The sequence below is a fragment of the Vulpes vulpes genome, chromosome 8 (genome assembly GCF_048418805.1).
Source record: "Vulpes vulpes isolate BD-2025 chromosome 8, VulVul3, whole genome shotgun sequence".
Taxonomy (NCBI): domain Eukaryota; kingdom Metazoa; phylum Chordata; class Mammalia; order Carnivora; family Canidae; genus Vulpes; species Vulpes vulpes.
In genome coordinates this window covers 106,737-120,977 of record NC_132787.1, presented here as the reverse complement: position 1 = coordinate 120,977, position 14,241 = coordinate 106,737, and the positions used below count along the sequence as shown (strand labels likewise).

Genomic DNA, 14,241 nt, shown 5'->3' with positions numbered 1-14,241 from the left:
ATGAGAAACCACACCACAGTAACAACATTTATTCTTCTTGGACTGACTGATAATCCACAATTGCAAGTGGTCATTTTCCTTCTCCTGTTTTTCACATACATGTTGAGTGTCACTATGAATCTAACCATAATCATCCTCACCCTACTGGATTCTCATCTAAAAACACCCATGTATTTCTTCCTCCGAAGTTTCTCATTTTTAGAGATCTCATTCACAACTGTCTGCATCCCCAAATTTCTTGTCAGCATGGCAACGGGTGATAGGACCATTTCTTACAACAGTTGTGCGACACAGCTGTTTTTTACTATTGTCTTGGGTGCAATTGAATTTTTTCTTCTGGCTGCCATGTCTTATGACCGCTATGTTGCCATTTGCAAACCCCTGCATTACACCACCATCATGAATGACAGAGTCTGCAACTTGTTGGTCTTTGCTTCATGGTTAGCTGGTTTTATAGTAGTCGTTCACCGCTCCTTGTGGGTCTCCAGCTAGATTTCTGTGCCGCCAACACTATAGATCATTTCTTCTGTGATTTTTCTCCTATATTACAGCTCTCTTGCACAGATACAGATGTAATAGAATTAATGGCGCTTCTCTCAGCCATTTTGACCCTCCTGGTTACACTGGTATTCGTGATCCTCTCCTATGCAAACATCATCAGGACTATTCTGAAGATACCTTCTTCTCAACAAAGGAAGAAAGCCTTTTCTACATGTTCTTCTCACATGGTGGTTGTATCCATTTCATATGGCAGCTGCATCTTCATGTATGTGAAACCCTCTGCAAAGGATAGAGTATCTTTAAATAAAGGGATAGCCCTGCTCAGTACCTCTGTTGCCCCCATGTTGAATCCCTTCATTTATACACTGAGAAACAAACAAGTGAAAGACGCTTTTATGCACATGACCAAAAAGATGGAGATTTTCTCAGTGAAGTGAACCATTTTACTGATATCACTGAGATCATGAGTAAAAGACAGCAAGAAAGGTGGGGTGCTTCAATGTTTGTATCTAAAATAATATTGACTATTTTTCCTGACATAATTTTCATGTGGCCTGACTAATCTCCAAAGTCTAATTCTCTCCCCTATCTGTCCCTTATTTGAGCCAAAATCATTTGTGTCTTTATTTGGTGTTTTATCTATTTCCTCTTAAAATTCTCTCAGAGGAAGACAACGTTAGACTTTAATTTTTTCATGTTCCTTTCCACTGTTGTGGAATTCAGAGATTCAATTTTACACATATTCTATATAGAGTTAATGCACCACCTACATTTTTAAAACTTAGCTGAAAATCACATATTTCTAGGAATCCACAAACTGTCACTGACTCAAGGCAATCAAGGCAAAATAAAAAAATAGGAATAGACCTATAACTATGAGGGAAATTGAATCACTAATCTCTATGTCTTTAAATAATATGGATTTTTTTTGTTTCTGTAAATAGAGATCATGGCAATCATTTCAAACAGTTTCTAAATTTCTTTACCTTGTTATTATTATTCTTTATTGCACACTCTACCAGTAAAAAAACAAAACTCAAACAAAACACTTAAATTTCATAGTATATGTATATTTGTTCATAAATTATATATTCACTATAGTATAGAATATTTAAACATGTTAATAGAAAAATAGAAATTGAGCAAGGAAATTAGGCAAAAGAATCAATATATTTTATAGTATAACTGTGATATAAATTAATTTTAATGTTAATGGTACAACTATTAGATTCAAGTTGTTAAAACACATATTATTATATTTGCAAATATCAGCTTAAGTTTGTGATAAGTTATGTGAAAGTCTTATTCTAAGTCTATTTGATCTTTATACTTGCTAGGGCCTTCATAGCTCAAAATGGACACTTCACAATGCATGCCACTCACATCAGAAGAAGTGAAAATGACAATAATTTTTCTTCTGTCCTATTTGAATTTTTTTATATTAAATTACTACATTTCTGTCTTCTCTAATGTAAATCTGCTGCCTAAACTTTTATTTCTATATAAATAGTTTCAAAGTGGACAGAAAGTCTTTATTTGGAATATTTTAATAGAGATTAAAATATTTCCAAGTTTTCCAAATGGGTGGATGAGCATTTTCATACTCAATGAACTTATATAATCTTCAGTAACAATAACCATGGCAATAATTTCAAGCAAACAATTTTTAAATTTCTTCAGCTTAATACATTTCTTTTTGAAAACCTGTTACTTTTTATATACTATTAAAATTCCATGCATTTTGGGATAGAATGGTGGGGAAACGTCTTGATGAAAGCATACTATTATTGATGGGTATTTGTTATCATAGAAAAGAGAAATTTGGAATATGTCTACTTGTAATGTATATTTAATGTGTATTTAAAGATATGTATTTAAAAAATACTTTGTGTGAGAAATTCTGATTCTCTGATACATTTTTTGAAAATATACCATTAAATGCTTCCTTCATTGCCCTATTCTCCCTACTCTTCTGACCCTTTGAATGTAAAAACCATCCCTAGAGAGAAGGCTGTACAAAAACAGCCTGTGGGCTTGTCCTGAAGGTTGTGGTTTGCTTGTCAATGGTCTAAATTACATCAAGAAGCCAGAGATGGCCCTAAAGCCAGGATGAAGGTCTGCTATCTTGTCTATTTTACTATATCAAGGTGATGCAATCTACCTGTTATGTTCTATTAGTCCATAAAAATAGGTTCAAAATTCAATAACTCAGTATTTAGTCCCAAGACTGTTTTGGATTTAAACTAACAAATGGAACATAATTTAAAACACATTTGCAGTTGGTGTTACCAACTAATTCAATATATGAATCTACTGTCATGCTTTAAGATTCATCTAGGGTAGGGCAGGTAAATATTTTAATTAAATGGCTATGTGGGATGGATCACCATTCCTACATCATTTTTAAAAGTATTTGATAGTAGTACCAAATACTGCAATATTGCCAAGGAAAGATGCTTTGATGTATTATTTGTTAATGAGGATGAACTCCATGGTTTTCTACTTGGCTCTGAGCATATCTGTGTTAACAATATATTTAGGATGATTTTTCACATGCAGTAGAAACACTATAAATATCCCACTTTCATTTCAGACCAGCAATTACGATTCCTTTCAATGCTCTTCATACCTCCTTGTGAATCAATACCTTGTACAAATGATTTTGTTCTGGATCATCACCAGTTACACAGTTAAGGGATATATAAGTGGATTGCATAATATAAAACTGTTCCAAGTTTTGTCATTTTACATCTTTGGATTTATTTTTCTAATATTTCAAATTTAATCAGGATAAATCATTCACAAATCCAAGTTGTTATCTAATTGAACAAAAAATTATAGCCATCATCAGAAGTTTGAACTCCATTAAATCCACAACCACTACTCACTCTGACCTGTGATGTGCTGGTAAGCTAGCTTTCTGAAAATAACAGCCTAATTTTTAACAAAAGAAAGAAAGAAAGAGAAAAGAAAGAAAGAAAAAGAAAGAAGAAAGAAAGAAAGAAAGAAAGAAAGAAAGAAAGAAAGAAAGAAAAAGAAAAAAGAAAGAAAAAAATAAAGAAGAAAGAAGAAAAGAAAAAGAAAGAAGAAAGAAGAAAGAAAGAAAGAAAGAAAAGAAAGAAAGAAAGAGAAAGAAAGAAAGAAAAAGAAAATCACAATCATTGAAAATATATCAATAAATTCAGCCTTATGTAGAATTATATTTATTTTCCCCTGGTATATCACCCTTAGAATATACTCTCACATGTATTCCCCCAGGCTTTTGTCAATTTTAGTTGATAAATTATTGCTATGTTCTTAATATGTACCCCCAAATTATATGTTGAAATCCTAACCTCCAAAGATGATGCTATTAGGAGATAGGGCTGTTCTAGAACAGGCAAATTTATAGAGAAAGTAAACATGTTAGAGATTGCCAGGACTTGGAGCTGGAGAGTTGAACAGTTGAGGCACAGTTTTTTATTAGAGTAGGAAAGCGATTGCTTATGACACTACAGTTGTCATGAGTATATCACACTACAGTTGCCAAAACAAGTAGAAAGAACATTACAACACAAAGAATAACTCTAATGTGAGCAAATTAAAAACAAAATAGATCCAGGATCTTAAAATATAATGCAGAAAGATTTAATTGTATTATGAATGTATGAAACAACCTCACTGAATGGAGAAGGGGAAGAAAAGATGCTAACTTACGTGTAGAAATGAGTGAATTAGTAAGACTCAAGTCAAAAGTCCCGTATTCTGGCTGATGAAGTTGCTTCCTATAATGCATTTCTATTGTAATGGAATAATTGAGTCATTGGCAGATGGTAGGAGCCATTGTTTCACTGTTGAAGTGATACATATGAGCAAGAGGACAAATGTAGAATGATTCATGTGATATTGGGTTAAAGTGGAAGATATTAGTATGAATTCATGAGTAGCTTAAAGTAGATACAGAAGGAAACATATGCAAACACATATTTGTGTGTATAGATCTGGTTAGGTATAAACATATATTCCCTTGCTCGTCACCTGAGAGTATCCAGAACAGACAAATTCCAATAAAGTGAGAATCTAGAAGTTGCTTGACACGTACTGCTCAACACTGTCTTGGTTATCAAAATAAGAAATGTCTAAGAAACTGTCATAGTCTATAGGAACCTAAGGGTACAAGTCCAATAAATTTAATGATATCACCCAAAACGTTGTTATCTTTTAAGAACTGTTCCCAGAGTTAGGAGTCTCCCATGTTCTGTCTCCCTTACTGAGGGGGGCACTTGATGGGATGAGCACTGGGTGTTATTCTATATGTTGGCAAATTGAACACCAATAAAAATTAAATTTAGAAAAAATTAAGAACTGTTCCTAGAGCCTACCTGCAGAAGACAAATACTCCAATGCAAAGGCCTTAAAAATACTTGCCTGTCAGGTAAGCCATCCTCCACCAGATGGTTCTGTGAAGGCAGCAGAGACAATAGGGGACCATTCTAGCACTCCCTTGTCACTTCTCTCACCTTCTTTCACCCTCAGGCAAAATACTTCTTTTTAAAATTTATTTTAATTCCAATAAAATTAACATTTCAATATTCACTTCAGATGTACAACATAGTGAACAACAATTGTATACATTACTCAGTCATCATCACATTAGGTGTGTTATTAATCCCCTTCATCTATTTTACCCATCACTCCACCTGCCTTCCCTCTAGTAACCATTTGTTCTCAATAGTTAAGAATCTACTTTTTGGTTTGTCTTTTTTTCTTTGTTTTGTTTCTTAAATTCCACATATGATTGAAATCCTATGGTATTTGTCTTTCTTTGACTTATTTCACTTAGCATTATATCCTTTAGATTCATCCATGTTGTTGCAAATGACAAAATTTCATTCTTTTTTATGGTTGAGTACTATTCAATTGTGTATATATATATATATAATATATATAATATGTATAATATTATGTATTACATAATACAATATTTATTATACACATATTATTATACATAATAATATACATAAAATAATATATTACATAATAATACATAATATTAATATACATAATATTAATATACATAATATATTATTTTAAAATTATATTTATATTTTTATATTTTATATAAATATAATATTATAATTGAAGATAGATATCATATCTTTATCCATTCATCGGTCAGTAGTTGCTTCAACAATTTGACTATTGTAAAAAGTGCTGCAGTAAACATAGGAGTTCGAATATTCTTTCAAATTAGTGTTTTCATATTCTTTGGGTAAGTACCCAGTAGTGGAATTACTGGATCATATGGTAGTTCTATTTTTAACTTTTTGAAGAACCTCCACAGTGTTTTCCACAGTGGCTACACCAGTTTTCATTCCTACCAAGAGTGTACAAGGTTTCCTTTGTCTCCACATCCTCACCAATATGTGTTCTTTCTTAGGTTTTTTACTTTAGTCAGGCAAAACACTTCCAAATATCTTCCTCACTCCTATTTTAAGTCATATACTGGAGCAGACAAATGTCACGTGGCTGATGGCTTGAACAAAAAGGACAGACTGGATTAAATATACTTAAGCAGTCCCTCCAAAAACAAGTTATTGAATCAAGAGGCCACAGTCTTACTAACCAGCTGAAAGCTGTGTTGGAGGCACTGCAAATGGTGCATGTTTAAAACTTGGCTGCCAACCTCCAGAATTGTAAATTCTTTCTAAAAGACTTCGGGCACTCTTGGGTTTCTAGTTGTATGAGGCTGGTCACTGGTTTGCATCGTTTTGGAGAACACTGTCAGTGCATCTTTGAGTGATAAAAGAGATCAGCAGATTAATCAGAGAGGTCAACAGAGGAGCATACCTTGGTGAATTTGCAGCAGAAGCTGAGGTTTAGAAATGAGGGGTGGATTTGGTGGGAGGACATTCTGAAACATTTCCACATATTTTGATATTTTTTGTTCTGGACTCTCTATTCAAGAATGTTTTGTAATAGATTTAGGAGATTGTTTCCCCTTAGCAGAATATTAAAGATACTGTCTTCTAGTAAGGCAAAATTAGGCAGATTTTTCTCTTTAAAAGACTGATAATTGCTAGCTTAGAGGATCCTCAGTCTTAGATGTAGGTGCCTTGTGTAAACCACAATATCTATTAGGGTCCTTCCCTGCAGAGAATTTAGGGGTAAAGGGAGCTGATGAGAACATGAAGCTCCCACTTCCTGCTATATAATAAATAATAAAGTTTTCTGTCATTGACTCAGTAGGATATGGCTCTGTCAGTATCTAAGAAATGATGGTGGGTCAACCTGTTAGACTCAAGGTAAAAGTTCAGACCCTGCTCAGGTTTTGATTAATACCATGGATTTGGTAGTGTATGAGAAAGACAAATATCACAGCACTTTAAACAATAGTGACTTTATTTTTATCTTGTTTAAATGTTCAGGCTGGTATGTTGAAACTCCTCCACGAAGTCACTGTGTTTCTAAGTGGGTAGGACCTGCATTTGTGTCAGGAACCTGGATGTGCTCTCGTTGAGTAGTCAGTGTATTCCTAGTATGGTTACCCATGCTCATGGCTCCAAATGGCTTGCCATCCCATGTGCTGATATCATCACAACGAGAGAAGGTAGCGAGGAAGAAGAGGGCAAACCCTTTTTATCAAAGGATAATACTTGGAAATTGCACAACATCTCCTCTTATATCATTTGCTCATAATTTAGTCACATGGTCACAACAAGTTGCAAGGAAGGTTAGCCTACATAGATAAATATTCCATTAATACAGGGGAAGTGGAGAATGCTTGAGTGTCATGAAATATCAGTTTAAGTTCTACTAGACCATTTTGTAAAGATTATTTAGAGGAAAGACTGAATTCAGAATTGGAAAAAAAATAGTACATAGGACATAAAATGTCAGGTATTTCAGGTACAATTGACAGACCATGACAAGCTAATAAATTCTCCAACTAATATTGTCACTTGTTATTACCAATTAAAATAATCTTTTCTTTTTCAACCTCTAATTTCTTGTATTCTCTGTACTTGGGATATCAAAATACATCTGTGTGGAAAGCCAAACACAGATTAAGGAAATCTATACCGAAAGCTTTGGAGACATAATTAAAAGTAGTTTTGGAAAAAAAATATATATATATAAATTTCTTCTTTTAAGTATTTAGTGCCTGGGGAAAACTCACGTATAATGCATAAATTTGTGACCCTTTGGGAATTGTGTTCTTGGATCTCATATCCTCTGGGAACTCTTCCTAATCTTTAGATATTTTCCTTCAGGGCACAGAAAGCATAAATATTCAATGGGATTAAGTGTTGATGAATTTTATACAGCACTGTGAATAATACTAAGAAAAGCATTCAATATATAAAAAAAAGTAAATTGTAGTAATGGAGAAATTTAATATACTAGTCTAAAAATCTGGGGGGAAAAGCCCTAAAACCATTTACAAAGTTGCTGTGAGTAGATAAGAAAAACGATCATAGATTGTGGGGTAGAGGGATTCATTCAATGTTAGTGTTGTCTGTTTAGCATGATATAAAAGAGTTAAATATTGAAACAGAGCTACTTTGAATAAATTTGTTTAACAACTTCAAGAAAAAAGTGTGCTGTTTAAGTGTTTGGTAGACTGATTTAGGACTCAAAACGATGAAAGTAATTGGTATGTCTAAAATTTAAAGGCCATATTTTCATTAGATATATTTTAACCCATTTTCTCCTATTTTTACAATTATGGTATTAACCTTATTTTCTTTAACCTTTAAATTTTGATTTAAGGGAAATAAAGAAAAAAGAATACAATGAAAATTTAGTATTGAAAAATTACCTTTTAAAAGCTTCACTAGTATTCACAAGCTCTAACCTAGGCCAAACTTCTAATGGTTTTGTAACATGACCGTGCTAATGTTTGCACAATACATGTTGGGGGGATGGTTAGAGTATGCATCTGTGGAAGGTGGACAAAGAAATAACCTGACATAGTTTAGCATGATCTAGATGTTTTAGATATAAGCATTCCTACAGTTGTTGCCACTGGAGTAATTTTTGAAATGAATAAAAATGTATGATCCATCGTTTCACAATGACGTGAATGTAAAAGAAATGTGAAGGAGAAACAGCAGTCCTCTCTTTTATTCACTCGATTAGTAACATGACTTTGACAACAGATCTTATTTTTTATCTTAGAATCCTCCTATAAATGGACCCTATAAAAACTAGTCATACCGCCTCTAGGTATGACTAGTAACAAATTTTATTTGTACTTGTATGTTTATTTTTACTTCTATGTCTTTGAAATAATAATGTATGTTTTTGAGATTGGAAATAATTATATTGATATTCTCAGAACAGAAAACATAGTCTTATCTGGGGCCCATTATTAAATTTCAATCATTTTATGTATTTGATATGAAGATACTGAGGAAAGAAATCTTCCTTGGAATCTATTTTTTTAAAAGCACTATAAACTGACCTATAATCATTGGTAGAAATTGTACTTTTCAGAGGACAACTTAGAAAAAAAACACTCTTTCAAACTGATCTCTAATTTGATAGCTGTGCAAACCAAAATAATCTGATTATCTTGTTTCATATATGCCATGTATTGTAATAACTATGCTTATTTATAGTTTGTATTTATTTAATTATGTGTTAGCTTGGGCAGCCCGGGTGGCTCAATGGTTTAGCACCGCTTTTGGCCCAGGGCCTAATCCTGGGGTCCCAGGATCGAGTCCCACGTCGGGCTCCCTGCATGGAGCCTGCTTCTCCCTCTGCCTGTGTCTCTGCCTCTCTCTGTGTGTCTCTCATGAATAAATAAAATATTTAAAAAATAATAATTATGTGTTAGCCAAATATTTGAATATTCTTATGATAGGGAAAATACATGTCTTCTAAAATTTTGTCTGTTGCTCACTCTGTTTGAAATTTACCACATTCATCTCTTTTAGGTCATGCTGATCACAAATTGTTCATCTTTATTTTAGACAAAGAATAGAATAGTAAGTGTAAATCATAGAAGCAGATGGAGAGAAATTTTATGGTAACATTTTAAGGTAAACATTTTCTTATAGTTTTTATTTACTATACTGACTAATTTACATACTTTAATTTTAAGATTATTACTAATTTTAATGTTTTAATCTTCTTTTAATCCTTACTTAATAATTTGCTTCTTTCAATTTTTTCCCTAAGCTTTCTATCCTCTTTTTTAAAAAATCTATTTATTTATTTGAGAGAGAGAAAGAGACAGAGAGCAGAGGGAAGGGAAGAGGGAGAGGGAGAGAAGCAGACTCCATGCTGAGCACAGAGTCAGACTCGGGACTTGATCCCAGGGTCCTGAGATCATGACCTGAGCCAAAATCAATAGACCACCACTTATTTGGCTCAGCCACTCAGGCACCCTTCACTATCCTATTTCTAAAAACCCCTTCATGCTTCTCTAGGTTTCTATAAAGCTTTGTCTATATCTTCTTTCCCCCACTCATATGATTCCATGAACCAATATTTATATATTTCTATCTCCTTCTGTATTCATTACTCTCATTTAATTTTTTTTTCAGAATCATAACCTTTAAAGTAAAACTGCATTTTCTTATTATACACACCAACATGCTGATTTTGTTTGGGAATACATTGTGCAAGAATGGAGATGATAACAACATTGATGGGATGGAAATACTACTAAGGCCAGAAAACAAAATTAGTCATGATATTTCCTATTCACTTCTCTGAAACTGTATCTCATTAGCCATGAATGAAATGACAGAAGAATCAGGCATTTGCATATAATTAGTTTAGTAAAATGATAAAGTTGTATTAACCCTGTTTATTGATGATTGGGAGGTAGGTGTGTATATATTTTATGAAAATCATTTCCTGATAAACTTTAATGACAATAATCATTTCGGTTCTAGAATGCAAACCCCTTAATTGAATAAGAAATGATGTCCATCTCAACTCCTCCATAAAATCAAGATAGAAGAAGAATTTTTCCATGCTTTGAAAGTCTCTCTAATTTCCCTCTGATATTTCCTCTTATATAAAAACAATCAACAATTGCTATCATCACATAGATTATTCTCTGGTAGAACTGCAAATTAAAGATGAAATTCTCTGTCCAGATACTCTGGAAATGCAAACTATTGTTTGTCCTGGCATATCCATCTTTCAAAACATGAATGAGCATTATGTTATTTTATTTGAAACATCATTTTGCTAACTTTACCTTAAACACTTAAATCACTGTCATTTTTCCATTGGGATCATCAATTTCTCTCTTTCTTTTTTCTTTGTATTTATACCTGGGAAAGTAGAGGACAGTAGTGGGAAACCACACACAAGGGATAGTGTTTATCCTGGCAGGTCTGACTGATGATCCACAATTGAAAGTTGTGTTATTTGTCTTCCTGCTTCTCACCTACTTGCTGAGCATCTCTGGCAACTTAACCATCAGCACACTCACCCTGGTGGATACTCATCTCAAGACCCCCATGTATTTTTTCCTTCTCATAAATTTCCTATACTATTACATGCATCCCTAAATTGTAGATCATTTCTACTGTGACACAACCCCCTTGCTGCAGATTCATGAGAGACACACAAAGATATAGAGAGATGCAGAAACACAGGCAGAGGGAGAAGCAGGCTCCATGCAGGGAGCCCCACATGGGACTCGATCCCGGGTCTCCAGGATCATGCCCTGGGCCGAAGGTGGTGCTAAACTGCTAAGCCACCTGGGCTGCCCAAAAACCATTTCCTTTCATTGCTTGCAGCTCAATTGTTTTTTACCTTCCTTCTTGGTGCATCTGAATTTTGCTTGCTGGCAGCTATGTCCTATGACCGCTATGTTGCCATTTGTAAGCCCCTGCATTACACAACCATCATGAGCAGTAAGATCTGCATGCACCTTGTCTTCTGTTGTTGGCTTGCAGGATTCTTTACCATCTTTGTACCCCTCCTATGGGATCTAAACCTTGACTTCTGTGCTTCCCACATTGTTGATCATTTCTACTGTGACACAACCCCCCTGCTGCAGATCTCCTGCTCAGACACACAGCTCTTAGAGACAATGGGATCCATCTCTGCTTTGGTGACACTCATAGTCACATTGGTAATGGTGATAATATACCTATATTGCATTAAGAATTTTAAAAATCCTTTCAGTCAATCAGAGGAAAAAGGCTTTTTCAACATGTTCTTCTCACATGATTGTGATATCCCTTTCTTACGGCAGCTGCATGTATGTTAAGCCATCAGTCAAACAAAGAACATCTTTTTCCAAGGGAATTGCAGTGCTCAACACCTCCGTGGCTCCATTTTTTAATCCTTTCATCTACACTTTGTGGAACCAGCAAGTAAAAACAGCCTTCATGAACATGGTACACAAAATTGTTTCTTTCTCAAACAAATGAGTATCCTATTATATAATATATATTGGAAATGGACAAAGAAGTTTCAAATAATGCCAGCATATTCAATAGCAGCTTTTTTCCCTTTATCCCTATAATATCTTAATCTCTTTCAAGTTTTATTCACAAAAACTGTTCCACAGAAGTTAATGTTCCCTATATTCTTTATTAGATATATACTTTTTTGCATCTTATTTCCTTTTCCTTCTAGATAAAGGAACGAAATTGAACTACATTTTTCTTAAATTTTTAAAAGACTTTATTTATTTGTTTGACAGAGAGAGAGAGTCAGAGAACACAAGAAGGGGGAATGGCAGAAGCAGAGGAAGAAACAAGGTTCCTGCTGAGCTTGGAGCCCAATGCAGGGCTGGATCCCAGGACCCTGGGATCATGACCTGAACTGAAGGCAGACGCTTAACCAACTGAGCCACCCAGTCTCCAGAGCTACGGTTTTCAACATGTCTCCTTTGTCTTTAATTTGTAATTAGTCAAGACTATAAAATGTTGTTTAATTTGAATTATACTTAATACTTAATAGTAACTTAATAGTAACACACTATTCCAAGGTTATTACCATCTTTATTTGTAATCAAGTTTATTTTTTAAATACTGAGTTTATTTACTTTCTCATTTTATTTACTTAAAATTAATTTTCATTTATATTTCTATAATATAGTTTAGGAATAATGATTGTGTTTAACGTAATTAATTTACAATTTTAACAGACATTGCTGCTATAAACATCGGGGTGCAGGTGTTCTGGTGTTTCATTGCATCTGTATCTTTGGGGTAAATCCCCAGCAGTACAATTGCTGGGTCTAGGGCAGGTCTATTTTTAACTCTTTGAGGAACCTCCACCCAGTTTTCCAGAGCGGCTGCACCAGTTCACATTCCCACCAACAGTGTAAGAGGGTTCCCCTTTCTCCTCATCCTCTCCAACATTTGTGGTTTCCTGTCTTGTTAATTTTCCCCATTCTCACTGGGGTGAGGTGGGATCTCATTGTGGTTTTGATTTGTATTTCCCTGATGGCAAGTGATATGGAGCATGTTCTCAGGTGCTTGTTGGCCATGTCTATGTCTTCCTCTGTGAGATTTCTCTTCATGTCTTTTGCCCATTTCATGATTGGATTGTCCATTTCTTTGCTGTTGAGGTTAATAAGTTCTTTATAGATCTTGGAAACTAGCCCTTTATCTGATGTGTCATTTGCAAATATCTTCTCCCATCCTGTAGGTTGATTGTTGACTATTTCTTTTGCCATGCAGGGGCTTCTTATCTTGATGAAGTCCCAATAATTCATTTTTGCTTTTGTTTCCCTTTCCTTAATAGATTTATCTTGCAAGAACTTGCTGTGGCCAAGTTCAAAAAGGGTGTTTCCTATGTTCTCCTCTAGGATTTTGATGGATTCTTGTCTCACAGTTAGATCTTTCATCCATTTTGAGTTATCTTGGTGTCTGGTTAAGAAAATGGTCTAGTTTTATTCTTCTGCATGTGGATGTCCAATTTTCCCAGCACCATTTATTGAAGAGACTGTCCTTTTTCCAGGGGATAGTCTTTGCTGCTTTGGGGAATGTTATGACCATAAAGTTGAGGGTCCACTTCTGGATTCTCTATTCTGTTCCATTGATCTATGTGTCTGTTTTTGTGCCAGCAGCACACTGTCTTGATGACCACAGCTTTGTAGTACAACCTGAAATCTGGTATTGTGATGCCCCCGGATCTGGTTTTCTTTTTTAATATTCCCCTGGCTATTTGGGGTCTTTTCTGATTCTACACAAATCTTAAGATTATTTGTTTCAACTCTCTGAAGAAAGTCCATGGTCTTTTGATAGGGATTGCATTGAATGTGAAAATTGCCCTGGGTAGCATTGACATTTTCCCAATATTAATTCTTCCAATCCATGAGCATGGAATATTTTTCCATCTCTTTGTTTTTTCCTCAAATTCTTTCAGAAGTGCTCTGTAGTTTTTAGGGTATAGATCCTTTACCTCTTTGGTTAGGTTTATTCCTAGGTATCTTATGCTTTTGGGTGCAATTGTAAATGGGATAGACTCTTAATTTCTCTTTCTTCAGTCTCATTGTTGGTGTATAGAAATGCCACTGATTTCTGGGCATTGATTTTGTATCCTGCCCCACTGCAAATTGCTGTATGAGTTCTAGCAATCTTGGGGTGGAGTCTTTTGGGTTTTCTATGTAGAGTATCATGTCATCGGCGAAGAGGGAGAGTTTGACTTCTTCTTTGCCACTTTGAATGCCTTTTATTTCTTTTTGTTTTCTGATTCCTGACACTAGGACTTCTACTACTATGTTGAATAGCAGTGGTGAGAGTGGACATACGTGTTTTATTCCTGATCTTAGGT

The 14,241-nt window shown here is 34.5% G+C and overlaps 1 protein-coding gene and 1 pseudogene across 1 annotated transcript; both read left to right on the top strand.

The window, feature by feature from the left end:
- Nucleotides 1–938, top strand: LOC112911299 (olfactory receptor 6C74). Its single transcript, XM_025987773.2, is given in 2 exon segments — nt 1–463; nt 466–938. Coding segments are annotated over 2 exon segments (936 nt in total).
- Nucleotides 939–6,758: 5,820 nt separating this feature from the next.
- Nucleotides 6,759–11,885, top strand: LOC112911304 (olfactory receptor 6C74-like; annotated as a pseudogene).
- Nucleotides 11,886–14,241: the final 2,356 nt, after the last annotated feature.